The 23,937-nt window shown below is 39.0% G+C and overlaps 1 protein-coding gene across 2 annotated transcripts in view; it reads left to right on the top strand.

Moving 5' to 3' along the window:
- Window positions 1-23,937, top strand: part of znf385d (zinc finger protein 385D) — a 107,555-nt gene that overhangs the window by 10,688 nt on the left and 72,930 nt on the right. For both annotated transcript variants that reach the window (XM_042490768.1, XM_042490769.1), the window contains exon 2: window positions 3,169-3,311. In XM_042490768.1, coding sequence (XP_042346702.1) covers window positions 3,169-3,311 — 143 coding nt within the window. The remainder of the gene's footprint in view (window positions 1-3,168; window positions 3,312-23,937) is intronic.

Raw genomic sequence — 23,937 nt, 5'->3', positions numbered from 1 at the left:
ACTACTATAAAATAAAAAAAAAGGACTATATGTGTGTGTACGTCAGCATGTGTTTGTGTATTTTATTTTACATAATTTGTGTGTGTGTGTGTGTGTGTATTGTATATTTTATGGTACTTTTTGGGGGAATAAGATAATATGTCAATGGTAAGTCTGGTTTGGTGGACAGAGGGCGCTTTAGGAGTTGTTTACCTGGCAACGGTTCTTGCATGAAGTGTTAAATTTGGTTGCAGTTTGGCCTTGAAAAAGCCACTCCTTCTGTCGCCATGTAAACTGGCAAAGCACAGATCCTGTGAGAACAGTGTTGCACGACCACACTTTGCCTATGCGCATGATGTTTTTCTATGGCGTTTCATTGCAAAGTTACAACCCTAAGGACTGGCCTGGTGTGCATACTACAGTGTTTCTGGTTGTTTTTGTGGATCCATGTACATGAGGATAGTTCTCACAATGTTATCATATCAATGCAGATTTTTTTTAAAACGCAAAAGAAAGACTGTTCAGTTTTTATTAAGGCCGTAGTCATGATCACATTATCCACAGATATTTATGTTAATTGTGCTATATGTTGTTTATATGTTGTGTAAGTTGTTTGTCTTAATAAAAAAAACAAACAAAAACCTTTTAGACCCAAATGAAAAAAAGAAAAGATTTTATCATCAATGACTTAGAACTTTACTTGGACTTTGATATTTTGACTTGAAAATAGCCTGCATGATTCCTTAGTCAAAGCCAATAAATAAAAAAGTATTTTATTTTAAAAGTGTGCTATGATCAGTTTGTTTCCCTTCATTCCCTGAATCAACTGGCATCAATGTTATTTATTCACAGCAAGTTGACATTTTATTCCCCAGGTCCACTTGCAGGAGAGAACCATGAAGAAATAATATTACAACACTGCTGCTGGTTGGAAAAAAATCATACCAAATACAATTTTGTCAGCATACAAAAAGTACTTGGTGGTCAACAAAAAATATTAGTATACAAAACATGCAGTTCTAAAATTACAGACAGAAATGCTTCAACTTCCAAATTCGAACGACATTTGGGGTTACACAAATGGCAATAAGCTGAGGCTATTATTAATGTTGGCAGTGACGTACGTACTTACTTTTTAACAGACTACAAAAATGCATCCATGATTTTTGTAAATTTGACAGCATCACAATTGGTGACGAGAGCATTACGACTTCTTTAGGGCTTAAAGACTCAGCATTCAAGACTTGGGACTTGGGTGCAAAGACTTGAGACCTACTTGGGACTTGCAAAACAGTGATTCGATTTGGACCCTGCCATTAGCGGTGTCTTAAGATATCTGCTCAATGATGCATTGATAATGAAAATCCCCCACACTGTAGACAACAAAAGGAACTTTCATGAAAGTTGAATAAGGTATTTAAAATGTTGTATTGAAAGAATGAAACTCTGAAATGTAAGACATTCAAGGTTTTTTACCAAACACTTGAGTTTTGTTCCTGACCTCGGCATCGATTTCTCACGGCCTTCATCATCAAAAGCTCTGAAATAAACTTACGAGTGGACCTTGAGATGTTATCTTACAACTGATATTCAGTGTGAAAGTGTGGAAATCCCTCAAAACTGGAGACAGGAAATTCAATAATGAGAGTTTGTTCGAAAACAAGAAAATGAATGTAATTAAATAATGACAAATAATGAAATGGTGTAAAAATTGCATAGAAAGAATAAAAATTTATTTTTTAAGTTGAGCATAGAAGTCAATTGTGCAAGAATTTCATTTCAAGTCAAGGCCCCCTGACTAACAAACTCTGAAACACTGGAGTTTTTGAAAGCTCAGAAAAAGCTTGCAGAGGGAACTTGAGTTGAAAATTAAGTCAATAAGTATTTGTGTATATAAATCACTTGTGCTATTGTCTAATTTCAACCTGGTTCTAGAAATTCGGAACCTTTCAATAAACTCTCTGTAACTCTGAAACTTTTGAAAGCTCAGAAAAAAGCTGGTAAAGGGACCTTGAGTTGAGATTATTTTGACACAAACATTATAAATTGTGCATGAAAGTCTGGGACTCCTCAGAATTTTGGATGGAAAATTAAGTTATGAGAAGTTGTAACTGAACTGGAAAATGTAGTGGAATAATGGCAATGAATTGGTAATGAAATTATACAAAAACTGCAATAAAAGACTTTTTTTAGCATAGGAATCACCATGATACTATCTAATTTCAATTTAAGGTTCAAGTTATGCTGGAGCTTTAAACAAACTCTTTGCAGCTCTGGACCCTTTCAAAGCTCAGAAACAGCTTGTAAAGGGGCCTTGAGGTTAGATTATTTTGTCACTAACATTAGAAATTGGGTGTGACGGTGTGGAAATCCCCCAAATTTGAGACATAAAATGAAGTCATGAGTGTTTGTAATAAATCAGGAAGATGTATGTCATTAAATAATGACAATATAGTAATGAATTTAAAAAACAAAGAATGCCATGAAAGAATAAAAGTCTATTTTTTTTACTTGAGCATAAATGTTCATTGTGCTAAAATCTTGTTTCATGTCAAAGTCCTGGTAATTCTGGAGCTTTCAACAAACTCTCTGCAGCTGTGCAGCTGATGAAAGCTCAGAAACAGTTTGGAAACTGACCTTGAGTTGAGATTATTCTGTCACAAACAGCATATGTTGTGTGTAAAAGCTTAAAATCCCCTGAATTTTGGATAACTAAAGAAGAATTTGTGATAAAATATTAAAAACTTTGTAATAAAGTGATGAAATATATTACTTTTAAATTATGGAAATCCCCCAAAAAGGTTTGAGATTCAAGTTTTTTTCAGGGCTGAAGCACTGAATCCATCCAACTTGGAGATTTGGGGGATTTCCACTCAATCAGATGAGGTACAATCCACTGTAGAAAATTAGAAACATTGTTTGCACTGGTCCTGGCATCAGTTTAAATCAAATCAACTCGCACTTTAGGCACTGGAACTACTGTGAGGGCCTGCTTTGGTGGCGACGTTGGTGCAGGTGTTACAGATGACTAACAGATAAGATGTTGCACACAGCATAGACACACTGTTGTACAGACTAAACAAACACACTCAGGGTTCACTTGGATGTAAACGGAAAGGTTTTGGCTCAAGCTTCTGTCTCTGTTGCTGACTGCAGTTCAACATGTTGCCTTTGCTCTCCCTCCCGCAGGTAACACATGTCAAAATGGCCTCATGCCCACCCTGGTGCGTCCCACCCTGCCTGCTGTCCAGACCTCTCTGGGCATGAAGCAGTTTCTCCCGTTTCCATTGGATACGGCCTCGGCGGTGAGCCTGTTCCCAGGATTCAACGCGGTAAGTCTCATCCGTATCATCACGTAATGTGCTGTTTGACCCTCGCTGAGGTCTTTCTGATGGATACCAGCAATATGAGTGATTGTTTTCATATGTTCAGGAGTCCACATCTCTGTTTCTGATCTCTACTTATCTCTGAAATATTCATATTGGACACGTCTCTATTGAAAACCGACTCAAAAGAACAATAAGCAGCTTTTATCGTAGAGGTAACAAGGTCTGAGATTCCTCTGCCTAACTTGGTAAAGTTCGTGAATCTGCCTTTTATTCCAATAAAATGCTCTCACTTCACCCTTGAAATGGTTCTTTTGACCCTCTGAAACCTTGATCAACATCATGTTTCTTGTGCTGCCCTCAGACGCCTTTCTCAGCCTTTGAACTCTGAGCAAATTGGTTTGATTTCTTTCAGAAACACAGGGAAAAAGGCAGTGAGCAACTTGGTAGAAAATGTTCTACAAATTTCAAAAAAATAGAAGATTTATATTATTTCTTTAGACCTATCGGGAAACATTTCTAGAGAATTACATTGAAACTGGTCATAGTATATATTTAAAATTATTTTTAGATAATTATTGTAGTTATTAGTAGTTTTTAAGGTCATTTCCTTTTTTGGGGTCTTTTGTTTTTTTACTTTCTCAGTTATTGTGTGTTTGGTGGTTTTGTTTTTTGTTTGTTAGTTTTTGAGGTAATGTTCTTGTACTTTTTCATAATTTCTTGCTCATTTTTTGGTCATTTCCTCTTCAGTTGCTCATTGCCTTCTTTCCGTGTTTCTGAAAGAAATCAAATCAATTTGCCCAGGTTTCAAAGGGTTAAAGGTTTGATGCAACACTTTGAAAAATTGAAGTAGTATGCCCTAATGGATCGACACTCCACTTAAGCGGAGCACATCTCTCTGTGGGAGAAATGTATGTTTTGTTATGCAAACATTTATGCAATGAGCAGAAATCTTGCTGCATTTCTGTTACTGAAGCTATATATTTCCCCTTTTAGTGGTGCAAAAAAAAGCAAAGAGACATTTATGGAAACGGTGTGATTATTCTAAAAGTGCACTTACTGTCCAGACAGTTTGCATATTCAACTCTGTCTTTGTGATTTATTGACAGCTCAACATGTCTTTAGGCTCTAAAACCAAAACTCATTAACTGAGAGCGGGTTATTTCTCTCTGAGGAATTTGGCTGCTGCTGAGCACTGCTCATCTTCTTGTTAACATTCACATCTGCTTTTATTTTAAACTCCAGCACAGAAACATACTTTACCATAAAAAAGGCTGTTGGCATCCAGACTATCCAAAACTTTTACTTTAAAAGTGCAGTAAGTGCCAGTGCTTTGAATGTCTCTTTCTCACAGTAATGGCTAAGAATGCATTTTAGTGCTTTTTTTTTTTTTTTTTGAGAAATTCTAAGAGCAATGAAAGTTTGCAAATACGCTCATTGTTAACTGTAATGTAACCTCCTTCAACTGCAGATATATTGCAAAGAAGCAATTATTTGATAAAAGCTTTTTTCTGCTGATCTGTGATTTCTGAAATCATTTGGAGTTCAAGGAGTTTTCAGGGAAAACAATCACATTTGGTGCTAATTATTGGCAAAGAAGAGAAAGTGTTGAAATGTTGACTAACACTTTAAATAACAGCAGATCAGCTTAAAAAATGTGCAGTGTGACTTTATTCTGGTGACTGCTTGGGCAGTTCCTTCTACGCTCAGCTGTAGCAAAGGCTCTGGTATTTGGTATCGGACTGAAAGCATATTTTATCACCCAACTTGACCACAAGGTCCACTCCCTCGCTTCGGTCACGTGATAGCAGGTGGATATATTTCTGGGGGAGATCTTCTTAACTCCTGTTTCTGTTCTCTGGCATCAGCTACTAGAAATTAGATTAATGTAAAAAAACATTGATAAATCATTTAATGAACACATCTATCTAGCTACAAAATGTGTAGAATGTTTTCTTACAATATCCAGTCTTGCAATACAAGACATTGACTATTTTGAGAACTGATTTTCATTTTTCAAGCAAAAACAAAACATTTTTTTTATTTTCTAGCTATTAAAAATGTGAAGATTTGCTACATTTCTTCATATTGTGAGGTGTTTAAGTAATTATCTTTAGGTTTTGGACTGTTAGTTTGACAAAACAAATCATTTGAAGATGTGTGCTTGCTCTATCTCAGTAATGATTATGGCCATTTTTAATATTCTTTTAGATTTTATAGACCAAAATGACTGATGAACCAATAATGGAAACAGTCATTAGTTGCAGCTATGAACACAATAATGATCCCTAACTGTAGTATGCTCTGATTTTTTTTTTTTTTTTTTTTTTGATGTGGTCAAAGTTTGATCACATTTTAAGATTTGAAAAATAATTTTAGGGGCAAACTTCTAAATGTTGTAAACAGCTTTTTGAAATGCAATGGTAGCATGTGGCCACACTGCCCTTATTGGATTTGCGATCAGTGAGGCGCTACCTTTTAAATGGAGCACTCACCCGACATGCACTTACTGTACCAGGACTCATGTGTTTACCCGTATGGATCTATTGATTCTCCATTTGAAAGCAGAAAGTAATCATGAGGAAATATGTGGCCTTGTGCTGCTCGAATCAGCAAGGTCATCAAAATAAAAAATACAAAAATGATGACTCAGTGAAAAAAGAAACATCCTGACAGATAAAACTCTAAAGTCTCCTTCTGAATTACAAGGATAGCTCAATTGGCTGAAATATGGAGCACAGCTGGATGAGAGCAAGAGAAAAACACGTGAAGGAACAAAAAAAAAAACATGACGAAGAAGAGCCGAGATAACCCATGGGAGCACAGATTGTTTCATGAGAAAGTTCAGGAATACTGCGTCCCTTTTCTCGCCTCTTTTTAATCTGTATTTAACAGACTTGTCTGCAGATAATGAGTAATACACTGGGAGGCCTCCAAGTGGTGGAAAGCTGATACTAGATTAACACAAAGTAATCACCTCTCGCTCTCCGTTACACAAACACACACCATTCTCGCTCTTTCAACCCTTCGCTCTTCGCTCTTGGCGTCTTTCTGCTCCCCTTTTATTCTCTCAAACTTTCCTTCGAGCTCCTGATTTTTCCTAACACAGTTGTAAAAGCAGGAGTTGACACCAGAAGCTTTATAAGAAATAAAAAGGAGCTCATACACAAGTTCTACATTCTGTTGTGCTGCCCCCCTTTTCTACAGCGCTTTCAACACCAGTGTAAGTTCGGTTTCAAGGGTGCAACAAAGGCGCCTGTTTGCCAGCTTGTAGGTCTGATCGGGTTTCTTTATGTGTCACACAGACAGTGGCGTCCTGGGTGGGAAAAAAAGATGTTTTACAAATCTTTTAAACAGAGCTGGAATAGCTGAAATGTCAAATGAGTGCCACAGAGGAAAAGGCCCGGTTTCAAAGTGTTAGTTGAGTAAAAGTATCTGAAGTTAAGTACTGTTTGTGAAGAAAACCTTGAATCTTCATGGATGTTTTTTGCTTTCATATAAGTTGAGGGAGGTTAGAAATGAGGACGAATACATGAAAAGAGGACCATAAAGAAAGAAAAGAAAATGATAAGGGTAGAATAAAGGTTGAAGGAAACATGACAGGAAAGTAAAAAAAAAAAAAAAAAAAAAAACAGACACAAGAAATACAAATAAAAGATTGAAGGATAAATATGAACTTGTATAGCACCTTTCTATTCTTCTGACCACTTACAGCGCTTTTATACTTCAGAGCCACATTCACAAACTGTGAAAGGTGCCAAATGCTACTCACTAAAACATCCATACACAATCACATGTTTGAGTTCAGTATCTTTCCCAAGATATGCAGACTGGAGGAGCCGCGGATTAAACAGTCAATCTTTCGATAAGTAGACGACCTGCTACACCTCCTGAGCCACAACCTCCCTTACAGGTCCAGTGTGTCAGAATTAGGGGGATATATCAACAGAAATGGAATATAATACTAATGATGTTTTCTTTAGCGTAAAATCACCTGAAAATAAGAATTGTTGCGTTTTTGGTACCTTAGAATGAGACGTTTCTATCTACATAGGCAGCCGGTTCTCGTCTATAAAGATGTGGCATGTTCACTTCAGGCTGCAAAATCAAGATGGCAACGGCCAAAATAGATAGGGCCACTTGTGTTGTCACACAGGCCACCATTGTTAGCAGCCTGTCTGCAATAAGCCAAGCAGCATTAAGTAAACACTGATTTTTAATGTGAAATTGCTTTATTCAGTCTGTTTAGCAGCTAAAATCAACAGGTCTGTTTGTTTCAGAGAGAAAGAGAGCTCTGCGGATAATTAATCTCCCGGTGAAAACGTCCTGAATGTCGGCATGTTAAGTTATCAAAGGAAGTTGGTGAGCACACATTAGCAGGTGCTGGGCTAACTGCTTGTCTGCAAAAAGCTGACTGGAAAAACACTGATTTGTAATGTAAAACTGCTTTATTCTGTGTTTTTATCGGTTTAAATCACCTGGTTGGTTTGTTTTGGAGAGGAAGAGACTTGCGGGTATTTCGACTTTCACGAAAACACCTCCTGAACAGTAAAGGAGTTCTAACCGGGAGAAATTTCACTGAGTTGCAATCTCACTGCTCTTTTGGAGTAATGTACATTAATAATTTATAATGTATACTAAGCAGGACTGTTGGTAAGTGTTTGTAAAATTGCTTGCCAGGGAAAGTGAAAGTAAAAGTCAAGCCCAGATTTACTCTCTAACGAGATTTCACCTCGTTATATTTGCTTTTTTGTCTTTGATTTCTGCTGCTTACCGTCTGACACCTGGTCGCTACCTTTTCTTAATCCCTGACTGCTACACACTTCAAGTGGGTTTATAGGTGATGATTCAGAGGAATTACTTCTGTAGGAGTCCATAACTTGTAAATACATTGTTTATTGGGAAAATCCTGCAGAGCATACCTTGAACTTTAACTAAAAAGTTGCTTTCTGCCTCCACATTTTGGCAATATGGCTTCAGTCAAGCGGTTTATTAGAAGATGCAGATCTCTTATTCTAATTGTGCACAGAAAGCAAACAGCTGCACTATTGAATGCAGCAGATTTTGATTTACAGATGAAGATGGAGCTGGTTTCCATGTGAACTCGCACTGACAGCACACTCTTTATATATCTGCCGAGACAAGGTCAGATTTGCTTGCATGCCTCCGGGGCTCAATAAACACTCACACTCCCTTATTCAAAAAAAGAAACACCAAATACTCCTATAGATGATGACAGTTCTTCCATTAACGCACTTCAGCAGTGAGAACACGCTTCATCCCAGAACACCCAAATTATTAGATGGATTCCTCATATGTGGTACAAAAGAAAACAGAGAGTAGTGAAAGTGTGTGCGTGTCCACACCTGCATGAAATGGGACTAATACCGAAGTCTCTTATTGAGCTTTTGCGCAGTCTTGTTCAGAGCTGAGTGACTGACACAATCAGGAAGTCTTTAGCCGCAGGGAAGTGAAAGAGAGGATGTTTGTTATCCCACCACATTTTCTCTCTCTATCTTTTGTCCCTGGTGGGCCTCTTAATTCGAGGAAATGTAACAGAAAAATGTGTCTCCAAGACATGAAAAAGACTTCACGCATGTGAGAACATGTGCACACGGGGGGTAAAAAAGGTCTCTCGGGAGGCTCCAGCTTGAAAGGAGCTTTCGGGAAAATAAGGTGATGTATTTCAGAGAGGAGAGAAGGATCAGGGACATAGGTGTGGAGAAGTTCATGAGCTTCTTTATATCTGCTTCTGTTTATTTAGCCCTAATGCAGGGGCTGAAGATGAATATGATTTTTCAAGAAAATGTTGGCATAATACATTTCTGCAAACCACTGAAATGTGAAATTAACGAAATTTATTGTTCCTCTAGTGACTTAATATACGAGCTGACTTTGTCATTGAGAGGTGGAGGAGATGGTGGATGGCATGACACCTAAGCCTCATTCCCACTGCATAAAAAAACCCACTAACGCCCGCTAACATCTGGCTTTTTAGTTCAATGAGAATGTGTATGAATGTATGTGCATTCACACCCAGGTCAAATGACTGCAGTAGACACGTGTTTTTATCGCCTCCGGTTTCGATCTGCATTGTTGACAACACAGAGGTCTTTCTTGTCTAAACGTGGCCTTATTCTGGATTGCAACATATCACTATAATTCATCATATTTCTATAAAGGCTTTATTTTAATAGTTTCATGCTTTTTGATTGAAGAAGCAGGAGTCAAGTGTATTTGGTTATTTATAGTGTCACATTTTGTTATATTGCAGACTGATGCTAAAATTATTTAAAAAGATGTTCCCCTCATCAATCTAAATTTAATACCTCTTTTTTTTGCACATTCAATGAAAAGAAAAATGATATATCACAAAGACGTAAATACCTAGTTGAAGAACCTTTGGCAGCGATTGAAGCTGCATTTTTTTTTTTGGATGTGACATGCTTTGCACAGCTGGATTTGGGGATTTATTCTCCCAGTTTTTAGGATATTTCTATACTTTGCATTCAGCTTTCCCTCAACCCTCCCTGACCAGTGCCCCCCCCCCCCCCCCCCCCCTGCAGAAAAACGCTGCGACAGCATGATGTCACCACCATGCTTCACTGTTATTGTGCAGGTGATGAGCGGTGCCTTGTTTCTTCCAGACCTTAGGCTTAAAATTGAGGTCAAATCCAATCTTGGTTTCATCAGAACAGAGAATCTTTTTTTCTCGCTGCCTGAGTCTTTTTGGTGTTTTTGTGTGTTTTTCACTGAGGAGGGGCTGCTGTCCACCTGGTCACTCTGCCATAAAGCTCAGACTGGTAGAGTGTTGCATCAGTGTTTGTCATAGCTTTCTCATGTCCTCACACAGGATCTCTGGAGCTCAGCGACCATCATGTTCACCTTCTCCCAAATCTCCCCAGATTGTTCTAGAGTTATGGAGGCCGCTCTGCTTTTGGGAAGGCTGAATGCAGCAGAATTTATTTTGCAGCCTTCCCAAAGATTTGTGCCTCGATACATCCTGTCTCTGAGCTCTGCAGGCCGATCCTTTGACCTTATGGTTCGGTTTCTGCTCTGATATGCATCATCAGCTCTGGGACCTTAAACTGAGTGAGTGAGTGTGAGTGTGAGTGTGTGTGTGTGTGTGTGTGTGTGTGTGTCTGTCTGTCTGCAGTTCACGCCCAATCAGTTAAATCTGCCGCAGCTGGGCTTCAGTAAAGCTGTGGAAGCATCTCAGAGATGATCAGGAGAAATGTGAGGCACCTGAGCTTAATCTGAAGTGTCACAGCACAGAGTCTGAATTCTCATGTCAGTGTGATTTGTCATTTTCTTTCCCTTTTTTTTATTATTTGCAAGCATTTTTCACTGTGTGAAGTGGAGTCTGAAAAAATGAAAAATGTGTGCACATTATAAATTGTGCATATAAATGACAGATTTTTTTTCTTGAATTATTAACTTGTACGCACAAATTAATAATTTATGTGCAGAAATTAAATGATTTGAAGATTTTGACGTATGTTTATGGGATGTCAAAGATAAAACAAAGTTGTTTAACAGGGAAAATCTGAATTATATCCAAATATCTGCATGAAAAATCTAAACAAAAATACACTGAATCCAAACAGATTGTTTATATTTGATGTTCTATGGCCTGATAATTTTACTGTTTATTGCATAAAAAAATCATTGTTTTACATTCATAAGCATTAATTGTTTTGTTACCTTAATGGGAACAAGCAGATATTCCCGTCTTGTTTTGGAATCCATCAGAAGTCTCTCAACTGAATTTATGGATGTTTCACTATTTAATATACAATGGACAAAAATATAAATAATAAATTATTGTTTTTGCTTCCAGTTTTCACAAGTTGAATAAGAGACTGTCGCAATGCACACAGGGCTGAGTTCTTACATTTTGTTTTAAAAATAGTTCAAATCCATGTTAGTGAGCACTTCTCCTTTTCCAAGATAATCCATCCATCTGACACGTGTGACAGATCACTGTAGAATGTGCTGTATTATCACAAAACACACTGCCGCAAGTTTTAGGGGAGCATATATATCAAAATTGCTATATTAATTTCAATTTAATTAATATGTCCAACGTCATAACACCCATAAGAGTCGGTAGCCTTATTTTAACTCTCCAGCAAATCCCAGAATTTCACCTGCGAGTCCAGTGTTCGCTTCCCATTTAAATGTGACTTTTTTTTTCTACGCCTAACCATGTGCCTCTTTTGCAGAAACCTAACCATCCATGCGCTCTTCTTGTTGCCTAGCATTGGTTGCCATGTGCTTTTGTTGCCTAAACATTGACATCCTGGTAATGTGTGAAAAAAATACACTTAATTACCTTTTATTAAAGTCTTCACTATATATATGACATGAATCTGGACAGATATGGATGCAAACTGCAACTTGACTGATTGTCAGAGACACGCATGATTTATTTAAAATCTGGACACCATCAGGGGTACAAAGATGGTCTTTGGACTCAACATTTATAAAAGCATTTACAGATGAACTCAAGTAAAAACAAAATTATTAATGGCAACTATAAAGCATGGTGAAGAAAAAACAAACACATGTCTCGCATGATGGGAGCAACTATGGCATCGTGTTTTATCCTCAGCTGTAATGAGGAAATGTTTGGAATTTAGACAGTCTTAAAAATTGTAAAATTGATGTGCCTTTTCTGCCTAAACCTAACCATCTGTGCCTTTGTTGCCTAATTTTAAGCATGTGCTTTTGTTAACATCCCGGCGTCGTTAGTGGCATCCCTGACAGTGGAGGCAGAAGGATACCTAGAGCAAAACACGTCTACTGACAAAGCGGCATTATGTGACGACTTGGGATGAGAACATGTTGATGTGTAAAGATGTGCTACTGTTGACCTGTTTTGAAACTGTATTTTGAGGGTGGCACACAGTTACTTTGCAGCAAAGAGGCCAGTTCATAGTCCAAAAACAGAAACACAGTTTAGAAGAACTTTTGGGATTGCACTGTAACTTTCAATTGATTCAATTGCTGAAGAGTTATTGAAATTGCCACCTTGAAAGAAGTGGAGCAAACCAGAAAAGAAAACGGGGGAGAAAAGAAGGGACGGCTGAATGGTGGGATGGGCGAGTTTTGGAGTGTAATGAAAGGGAAAAGTGAAAGGGGGGAAAAAGTAGTTTTCAGTTTAACAGAGTGGGGATGCGTGTGTGTGTGTGTGTGTGTCGGTGCCACTGTGTGTGCGTCCTTCCTTTTGTGTGTGTGTGTGTGTGTGTGTGTGCGTGCGTGCGTGTGTGTGCGCGCGTGTGTGTGTTTGGGTTGTCTTTCTTTGGCTCTGAAAATAACATCTATCTTGCCCGGAGCCTACATTTGTCTTGGAGAAACAATACAAACTCCATTTCCCCCTGCAGAGTAATCAGGAATGTGATTTATCGATTCTGTGCACAGATCTGCACGCTGGGAAATTGCTTTGTAGTCCTGCAGCAGCAGTGACACACAGGCCTCCGTCTGCCCCCACGACAGCATCACAGTCCATTTCAATGTGTACCCACACCTCGCTAAGTCAATGTTAGCATCAATGGCTGTAATGGAAATGTGCTCTTTGACAGAGCACACAACACGGTGAAGTCAGGGGAAGACTTTTGTGCATTCGGCGCTCTTGGACCTAAAATTCTGCTTTTGCATCAGCAAAGTTTGGTAACGGTTTGAGCTCTTCCAAGAACCACATCTCTGATTGGTGAACATTTAGGTGTGGTGGCTGTTGGTTAGAGAAGAAATTGAGCTTTGTAGTCAAGATCACCCCCCGTCTGATTTAATGTTAAAAATAAAAAAAGAGCTGTTATTGAGTTTACTGGAAGAAGAAAATCCCTCATGAAATTTAGTTTTTGAGGATTTTTTGATCACTTTTTCCAAACTAATGTAGCCATAAAAAGTGAATCACTGCACAAAATATTGACATTTTCAGGTTGTCTGTCCCATTCATGTGAGTGGGATTTCTCAGGAACACCATGAAAGAATTTCTTCAAATTTGTCACAAACATCCACTTGGACTGAAGGATGAACTGATTAGATTTTGGTACTCAAAGGTCACTGACTTCACAAAATGTTCATGTTTTTGGCAATAACTCAAGAATTCATATATTAGTTATGACAAAGTTTCACACAAACTTTTACATTTTACATTCAAAAGGTCAAGGGTCAACTTAAATACGTTCAATATTTCATAATGAACTTTTCTGGCCGTTAATCAACCTAATAACTCGAGAGCAGCAGGAGATACATTTGGTCAGTCACTGAATTGGTGATAAAACTCTTGAAACTGTGTTAAATGCATATATCCTCTGTCCTGCCAGGTTTAAAATGTGTGTGAAGCATCCAAAAACACATTTAATACCTTTACTCAAGCACATTTGAAGTCTTTACTAAATATGTTCTAAGAGTCTGGACAAACATGGATGTAAACTTCCACTTCACTGGTTGGCAGAGACACATCCGCAAGACTGTTATTCTAGTTTCTGTAAAATCTGGACACCATCAGTGTACAAGGATGGTCTCTGGACTCGCCTTTTATAATTTGCATATGAATTCAAGTAAAAAAAGAATGATTTTTAGCAACTATATAGCATTGAGAACAAACAAACAAATATATCTCATGCATGTCTTTCATGAAAGGAGCATCTATGGCATCATGTCCCCAGCTGTAATGAGGAAGCCTTAGAAATTTAGACCAAAGTTGGACCAGATTTAAGCTTTGTTTTGCGTCGTTTGCCGTTCAGTGTACAATGAGGAGGACGGATCATGGTCAGACATTTTAGGTTGGCCGTCGTCAGTCAGTTAAAGCAGAGTCAGAAGTCGATTCCTCTAGATCAGTGCCTCTTTTCTCACTCAATCAATCGTCCGGGTAAGCTTATACTCTGCTAGTCTGCTAGAGCTGCTAACTGGCTAACATGTGTGTTTTTGTGTGTGTGTGTGTGTGTGTGTGTGTGTGTGTGTGAGAGAGAGAGAGAGAGCGAGAGAGAGAGTTAGGTCAAGAGGGAATTAAAAACTTGGACGGTGCTGTCTTTGCAGATATGGACTTTTAAGGTCTTTTTTTGGGAGCACTGTCTCTACATTACTGTGTACAGTACCTCTGACAGCAAACAAACTTTCAAACATTGACAGGTGGATCGATTCATTATCTATTTTATAGATTCGGTGTGAGCACTCAGGTAATGGCTGATGATCGGGCGGTACAGTGTGTGCACATAAATCATGAGCTTTGGCTTTACATCGCAGATGTTTAACTAACACTTCTAAAATGTGTTCAAACTGTACCGTGTATGCCCAACTTTAGAGATGGATCAATTTCAAACGGATATAAAAAAAAACATTTCTTACAAATTTCACAAATGACAATAACATGAGATTTCCCCTTTGACTCCATTCTCCGGCTTCTCTCTATAAAGCATTTTAGCGTCACATTCACAACGTCATTTCCAGTAGTAGCAGGCGGCAGTTTGAGGGGAAAAAAATGCTAATAAACAAGCAGTGCATTACATGTCCAGCAGCAAATGCCACACAGATAAAGTTATCAACCAACAGGCCAACAAAGTGGAGCATTTAGTACCTAAAGAGACAAATATTCTGACTTTTAATGAATGCTAATGTTGCAATGTGTTTGCTGGATGTGTAAATAGGCTGTTTTCCAACACATTAGCCATAAAATCTTTATAAGGTTGCTTGTCACGCGGTCCAAGTCAAATAAACATTTCTGCTTCAAGGTTAAATTAATTATAGGTAGTAGCAAAAATGTCACTTCGGAGATGCTGAAATTTATCTTACAATGAAGACAGAGGAATTTCTGACAGTAAAAGTACCATCTCACCTTATCTACCCATGTGACATCATCTCAGAGACTCCTCTGCTATTTTGGAACAATTTGGACTTCATTAAAAGAAAATCTTCAAAAAGGATTTACGGTTGTATAACTACTTCCAGAACCAGCCACTCCTCCTTCTCTTTAGCTCCATCCTTTTTGTTTTTTTTTATTGTTGACTTCCCAATGACAAATGATCGCCGAAATCATGCTCTGTATGATGATAAAACGAAAAGAACAAAGGGTGAGTCAGGGCTGTTTTGCAGACTCTCATTTGATTTACACGTGTCCCATAAACATCTAATGGACTCTATAAATTGTATTCCCGCGGGAAGCGTGCAAGCCCACAAAACGGTGGGGAATGATCAAAGCTGGAGAGCGAGTGAGACCACCATGGTGCCAGCCGCCTTCCCTCCGGCGAGTCACACCTGCTGGAGTGAAGAGCATATCTGTCTAATGTGCGGCGCAGCGGTCCTTATCATTTAGCTTGTGCTCTGGGGCTTTTTAACCCCCTGAACTGAGTGGAAGCTTTATGTTGGCGGAGCTCGTCTTGATGTGTTCTCCCACGATAATATTTCACTCTCGCTGGGTCGCTGCCAGCTCACCGCTCGCTCTCTGGTGGAATGCAGAGATAATAGCGGGGAGCTCAAGATGATTTTTTATGGAGGTGCTTAGTGCCAGCTTCCCAGGCGTAGCTGAACCGATGCTGTAGTCCCGTGTCTTCTCCTTGTCTTAGTGACCTACTGCTACTGTACACCACAGTTAGGCGAACAGCTCACAAAGCTCCTCTGGGTGTTTAAATTCTGCAAAACATTAACCGCAGAGTGATAACGGATGATCTCAGGAGTTTGAATGGAGCGACAGTGATGTATATTTGTGTTTCAGTGCACACTCTGCACATCAGAGGCTTGGATGTAGGAGAGGAATGGAAGACAGCAGCAATCTGTTTTTGCTTATTTGACAGCGTTGCCATGTGCTTGGGGTTCTTTGAGGCGATAACAAAAATATGTCAGCTTTAAATGCCCATCTGGTCATCTTAAAACAGGGAAAACTACTCAATTTGAGGATTTGAGAAGGTATGTAGCAACTACAAACAGCAGTTTTAGATTTAAGTTTGGGTTTGTGCGAGAGTTGTGGTTGCAGAAAGTGACATCAGAAAATTTCTGTAAACAACAGCAAAAAGCACAGGACCTGGAGGATGTGTTCACAATCCAAAACTGTCCCCTCTATGTCATTTAAAAATGATCTGCTGGCAAACAAGTGCTGGAAAGAGCCATCATTTGTTAAAAATTCTGTCTTTTCAGTTGTTGCATGCACAACCACAAATGTTGAACACATTATTATGGTGCTGACAAAGCTTTATTGAGGTGGGGGTAGACACAGTTTGAGGCCATTGTCACATTCCAGTTATTTCCAGGTTGTCAAATGTCACTGCTTTGTCACCCCCCTTGGCGTACAATAGCAACACATTGGGCAACTCTTAGTGTATCTAAGTGATGTACAGCTTGAACACATAGTAAATGTTATGAAGCAATGACGGTTAGGTTTAGGCAACAAAACTATTTGGTTAGGTTTTGATAAAAATCATGTAAATAGATCATGTGAGTCACGTCAGTGTGCGATGACTGTACTTACATTATGTAACGTTAGAACCACAGTGACTTTTGGTTCTGTATGCCATGTAGGTCATTATCTGTAACCAATTATACTGGTTGCAGAAGGGCTGGAGCCTATCCCAGATGACATTTGGCAAAAGGCAGATTACGCCCTGGAGAGGTCACCAGAATATCAGAGGGCTGACACATAGAGACACGCAACCATTTGTGCTCACATTCACACTTATGGGCAATTATGGAGTCCCTAGTTTATCTGCATGTCTTTGGAATATAGGAGAAAGCCTGAGAACCTAAAGAAAAGCCACGATGAAACAAGGAGAAGCTGACAAACTGCGCACAGGAGGGCTAGAATACAGAACCCTCTTACTGTGAGGCAACAATACTAACCACTGCTGCACCGTGCCATGTAGGTACATAAGTTAAATAACAGACTTTTTTTTTTATATAATAGTTGCTCTCAACGTCAAGTATTTCCAAGGATAGATTTGAGTTGAAAGCTACATAAAGATACTAAAAGGCGCCTTTGGTGTCTGTATCACTAATGTGTTCTCATCCCACGTCGTCACATATTGCCATTTTGCAGTGGACTTCCGTTTCTACATAATGTGCTCTAGGTATCCTTCTGCGTCTGCTATTAACATTCTGGGATAAGAAAAAGGATTTTTTTTCCCACCCTTTATTTTCTCACTTGTCTCCTGTCTTGTTTTGTATGGGAAATTCAAACCCGAAAGTCAAAAGCCCTCTGAAAATTACTCAAATGAAACAATCTGAGATAGAAACATCCCTTTTTAATAGAACTTGTGAGAAAAGCTTGTGAGTCAACATTTCCTTCAACAGGTCAAGCCAGAACAGTTGGTAACTATTGCCACGGATGACTCTGGGGCAGAAAGTCTGGGTTGAATTTAGAAGTTCATTAGATTTATGCAGCCAGATTCCATTTAAGCTTATAAGAGGAGCAGCGGCTCCGTAGTATCATCTTCCTCCTCTCTCACGTTAACAGCTGTCTCACTGGAGGCCTGAGTCTGAAGCCACTTAGCCAGAAAAGTTGCGGTTTGTCTTTTCCTATTGAGGTTTAACTCAACCGGAGATGGTTCCTGCCTCCAAGAAATGTTTGTAAAAATGAAACAAAAACGATCTGCACATTTCAAACATATGAAAACCGAGAATTATTACCCTTAAAGACAGCTGTGTGAGTTTCCCAGAGATGAACATGCTCTGTCTCTGACATCCGTCCCTCAGTAATGTCCTCCGCTGTGTGTGCGTGCGTTAGCATTGGCCTCACGCTTTACCGTGTTTCACCTTAAAAACAGAACCAGCTGGAGCGCAAGTGTGAGCACTTTGCACCTGCAACGCCATTGTTCCCATAATGAAAAGCACACGAGTCCCAGAGGGAGAATTCAACGGTGTCTTTTTGCACAGAGACAACGTTGACCTGTGGATTTATGAGAGTGACAGACTCCCAGAACTAAATCATCGTTTTGATGAGGCAGCCTGGGGCTGACTGAGTCGTACGAGGTCTTCAGACACACCCTGTTTGTCTTCAGTGATACTTCCCCTCTGTAAAGCTTTCCTCATATGTATTTTCTCATGAGCTGTGTTTTTCTCTTCATGAGCTCATATAAATGTGTCCCCTGGGTGCCTAAAGAACTCAAACAAGGGTCAGCCGTTAATCATTTCTGCCGCAAAGCCCCAAGAAGGTGGCAGCCGCCTTGGAGCTGAAGAAACTGGGCTGGAAGTCAATTGTTTGAATTCCTAGCTTTGCCTGGGAAAATCTACGGTAAAAAAATGCAATAACTGTCATTGTGTTGCAATTCAAGAAGTACACATAACCACAAGGAAAGCCCTTGAACCCTTTAAAACCTGAGCAAATTGGCTTGATTTCTTTCAAAAACATAGGAAGAAGGCAATGAGCAACTAAAAAGAAATGGCCAAAAAAAATAGCAAGAGATAAGAAAAAGAAATTTACAAAAAGAAACGTAAAGAAAAGAAAATTACTTTGAAAAAATGCTAAAAATCATTTATAAAAATCATCATAAATGATTTTTAATTAAAAAATCATTTAAAATGTTTTATTTCTTGAACAAAATTTTAAGTGTATAATTTGTAAGTAATTTACGATTTACTATATTTATAAATATGGTTTTCTGGACATTTTTTAAAAAAAAAATCTAATAATCCCCGCACCGCACTCCATCTAATTGTAGGGCAGTTTCAATTTCTTGTCATCTTTTAGTTGTCATCTTCACCTTTTTTTTTTTTTTTTTTTTTTTTTTTTACAATTTGTGGGACTTTTCTAACCACGTTGCTCATTGCATGTTTCCCCCCTGTATTAAAAAGACCCAGTTTCCTCAGGTTTCAATGGTTTAAATGTTTGTAAAGGGGGTCTGCATGCAGCACAAGAGAACTGGTGTCAGCCTAGGTGTTAAAGGGTTAAATGCAGCCAATGAGTGCAAAGTCTCTGCAGCCATGTGAGGCTTTACTGTAGCAGATAATATGCGTAAATATGTAGAACTGATTAAACGAGAAGCAGGCAGTGTTGATTAAGAGCATGCCTGCTCAGCAAAGTTTCCTGCATTAAGTGAAGCTAAAGAACATCAGTGAAAGCAGGATTAGAAACTTGATGCCCCGCAGGGCCTATGAGAAAACTTACAGGGAATTCAGCGCGTACGTTTCATTGTTAAGATCCAGTGTTTGCAGGTGGCTCATGCATTTTTCTATCCGAGGGCATTGATTTTGGAAATCCAATAGATGGCCACACTCCTCGGGCTCCTCTCTCATTACCACAGTACCAGCCTTGTTTGATATTCATGGCGGAATATTATGAGAAGATAAATCGTTTAATCTTAGTTTTTATTGAACCCTGTCATCAGTGAGACACTCTCCTCCATCCTGTGGGTGTAGCCGAAGCACTTTGATAGAATGATGGATTAGAAATTAGCCTGTGAGGGAATTTAGCAAAAACACGATCGAACTCCATCCGCTTGAGTTTCACTGCACGGATGGTGATTTATATGCAAAAAGACTTTCGGTGTCCTGACATTGCACTATTCCAGAGCCTATTACAGTTGCTATATGCTAAAAGCTGAATATATTATATTTTAAGCACATGAACCTTATTAAAAAACAAATTTTCCACGACCGTGATTTTTTTTGTCCCCATAAAGATGGTTTTTCAGTGTTTTGCTGGCAACTTATGCCTTGCTGTTACTGTTTTTGTCACAGCGTGTCCGTGAGACCACCTGTCAATTAAGAAATGTTAGTGTTACTGCAACAGTGCGTTAAGTTTTAGGTGGTACTCTTTCCTGTTTCTGTACAACTACAGTCTCAGTGATGCATACTGAGCATAAGCAGGTTTTCAGTCACAGCTTTTCTGCAGTGTCATCACTCCTAAATCAACACATTTACAGATGACACAACTGTGTTCATTCTTAATAGGCTTCTGGAAGTGGGGTGAAAAAATCAGTTCGTCTGCAAATTCCCATCTTTGATTAGTTAATTTAATGTTTATTTGAAAGGGACACAGCATATTAATGAACAATAATATAAAATACAAGTGTAAGTATGCTGGATCTGTAGTCCCTTGGCAGGTAACAGACAATAGAAACATCAAAAAAGAAAGAAAAAATGAAGACAAAATGAAGAAAAAAAATCATACAGAGGACAAAGGTGCAGTAACAGTAGCAATGTAAACTGTGTGGCATAAATTGCATTGTATAAAGTGCATTGTGCAAAGTGCCTTATCTATGTGCAAGCTGCAAAATTCAACTCGTTGGTTGCACGCATGTATCATGGATCACTGGATAAAAGAACAAGTAAAATGTCACCTGGTATTTACGACCTTGTGAGTGGAAGGTTTGTGGAAGCTCCGGGTTCAGAAGTTGTGATGGTTTTCAGAAATGGCACAGGACATGGACTCTAAATTTTTGGTCATTTGATATTGTAATTTTAGTTGTTTATAATTGTTCTTTTTTATAATATTTCTGGTGAAAATGTTCATATTCCCACCGGCCTCATGTTTTTTTCTCTGACATTATGCCTTTGCATTACCTGTCTTTCATGACTTGTTTGCTAAATTGTTAGCCTCGATGCCTCTAGACGTTGACATTGACATCCATGTTGCTGTTGTCTAGCAGCGGTACTCTCATGACTTAACTACTTGAACGCTAAGCATGTCGTGTACACAGCTTCCCATGTCGTAACTACGAGCTCACGAGTTCCATTTGAACACAGCATTAGTCCAGTTTACTGAGCCAATACAGGCCGTGTGTATCAGGCAGCACTGAAATGAACAGGACTCAAATGTACAATTCTCTGACATAAGTTAAAGTCTTCACTTGATGAAAAAAAGAAAGCTAATGCATAGGTAACAGTCCAAAAAGAAAGGAAAAAGGTGTCCAAAAATGCTGGGCACGTTTAAAGTCTTAGATGCAGAAAAATTTCTCAAATACAATTAGGAGAAAGCTCAAGGAACAAAAGGCTGGAACGGTCGCTAGCAGAGTGAAGACGAACTGGCACAGACAAAGAGAATCACACAGAGTAAATTCACCAGGGAGGAAGGTTAATGAGGGACAGGTGAAACTAATCAGGGTGGGGGAGATAATCGCACAGACGGGAAACACACCAGGGCAGGGAGTGAAGTGTCTGAAATGAGAGACAAAGGTGATTGCCAAAATAAAACAGGAAAAAGTAGCTGAAAAATTAGAAACAAGAAAATCAAACCTTTATCATGGGACTGGGAGGAAACAGTGAGTAGTCCACTGCAGTATAGAACACGACTGGTTTGGATAACTGGTCTTCATAAAGGTCACTGTCTGACTGAACATTTAAAAAAAGTAATAATACAAAGAGTGCAACCACGTAAACAGCTCTGTGAGACTTAACTTAGACACAGCGGCGCTTTGAGCTAAATGTCAGCATGCTCACAACGACATAGTGCTACATGCTGATGTTTTCAGTTTACCATGTTTACCTTCTAAGTGTAGTGTTAACATGCTGACATTTGGGTGCCATACCATTGTTCCAAACACCATTAGGCCATAAGATTACCCATTGGACCACAGTCCTTCATCCCAAAAGCAAACCCTCATTTCTCTTTAAGTTCTGTTTCACCAAAAATACTTACTCCCAGCAGTAATTTCAGTTTGAGCCATAGACTGTATATAAAGATGGACAACAGAACAGCTCCCCCAAAGTGAAGCTTTTCAATCTTGTTTACCCCTGTGGTGTCTGGCTGCAGTATAGGTCATAAAAAAAAGTACAAACCCAAAGTACATGCCAAATACATTTTCCCAAAGATGGTTTCTGTTATTTAAGGTAGTTCTCATCACCCTGATGTTTGTTCAGGTGATCATTTCAGTTTTAATGAGTTATAATTTTACAAAGAGGGGATTTTCCACCATTATGGACAGCTGTGGCAGCCAATCCATGTGCTCACATTCAATGGGGCTGCTCACTATTAGTCGAACGGGTGTTTTTGCGGGAATGCGCGGAGATTGCAACAGCACAGACTCCGGCCCTGGAAGACATCACCAGCACAAGATGGCAGGGGCCCGTATCCGAGACGTTTTAGCTTCACTTAGGCATAGCAGGGTTATGTGGTTGTCCATCTTTATATACAGTCTATGACTGCAGCCAACAATCCATGATGTTTTTATCGATCAGTCAATCAATCAGACTTTATTTGTGTATCACTTTTTTACACGCAGATTGTAACAGAAAGTGCTTCATACAGTGAAGACATGCAAACATTTTTCTAGCAGTTGGGCTGTCTGTCTGCAGGGAGTGTGCATTTTTGGAGAAACTGGACTTTTTTTGAGAAATAGGCCTTTGTTTTTGGGATAACAAGCAGCCAGAGAAATGGGCTTTTGGTTCAATTGGACACTTTTTGGACAAATGGGCAGTTGCTGACATTTGCTAATTAGCACTAAACATAAAGTACAGCTGCAGGTATCACTTCCTGTACACCTGAGTATTTCACCAGGTTCAGTCTGACCCTGGGTTTTCTTAGATTGGCAGATGTAAAAGCTTTGATTCACTGGAGGCAAGACTGATAGATATGATACTTTATTTCGAGTGGACCCAGAGAGAAAGACCTTCAATTAGATCAAAATACAATAAATAAAACAGGGTATGTGGAGGCATTGCAGATGGATTTAGCACTGCAACACCTAACAGTTGGAACACAATGCTGGCACTGAATGGAGTGTGATTCTTGAAGGTGTACCTGGTGTAAAGAGGGGTTACGGTGTTACATTTTTATCTTTCATCTCAGTTGGATGGAGGAGACACTGCGAGGCTGCCAAATGCCTTAAGGGAGCTTTTCCAGTTCAATATTTCATCCTGATAGAGCCCAGTGGTGTGAGAGGGGTCAGCGGTGGAGAGCAATGGCAAAATCCGGAGGGAACATTCATACCTGCTGAAAAACACCGTGTCTGTGAGAGAGAAGTGCAAAGAGAGCAGAGGAGGGAGGGCAGACAAAGAGGGTCGAGGTTAGAGAAAAAAAGAAAGACATTGAAAGGAGGACACAAACAAGAAGTGTCTGGTGCAGGAAAAGGGGTTGAGTGTTCGCGACTGAAGAACATTCATAGAGAAACAATAACAAATGCTGCATTCATGTGATGCAAGAAGGTCATAGTTTCCAAGTTGGGAAGTCTGTCTTCCGACTTTGTTGTGTTTGTGTGCTTTGAGGTCGTACAGTGGGAGCGACATGAAAGCTACAAAGACCATGGGTTGCAGTAAGAGGCTGATAGCTGTTTCCAGTTTATTTATATTTTTATGGATTATATTATTTTTTATATATTTTATGTTTATATTTAATCTGGGTCACTCTACATGGACAGCAGTTGACATTAATATCATATTAAACTTTATATGTGATCAAATATTGATATTTGATACATGAATTATAAAAAAGTTTACTAAAAAACATGTTTATGCATTTATGACGACAAGTTGGCAACTCGTGTTATAAAATATGTTATCAATGCTAGTGTACTCGGCTGACATGCTCTATAGTTAAAAGTGTGTTTGCTTGCTGCAGCTAATAGATGCATATACTAAAATGTGCAACTACTTTAAGTAAATGATAGCCATGAGGAACAAAACAACAAAATTTATCATTTTTAATGTCAATTGTCGACACTACCTGCTTTCTGCATTTCTGCTGCCCTGAAACGTCATGCAAATG

This window comes from Plectropomus leopardus, chromosome 7 (assembly GCF_008729295.1).
Source record: "Plectropomus leopardus isolate mb chromosome 7, YSFRI_Pleo_2.0, whole genome shotgun sequence".
NCBI lineage: Eukaryota > Metazoa > Chordata > Actinopteri > Perciformes > Serranidae > Plectropomus > Plectropomus leopardus.
The sequence above is the reverse complement of the archived record's forward strand: the minus strand, read 5'-3'. Positions and strand labels throughout refer to the sequence as shown.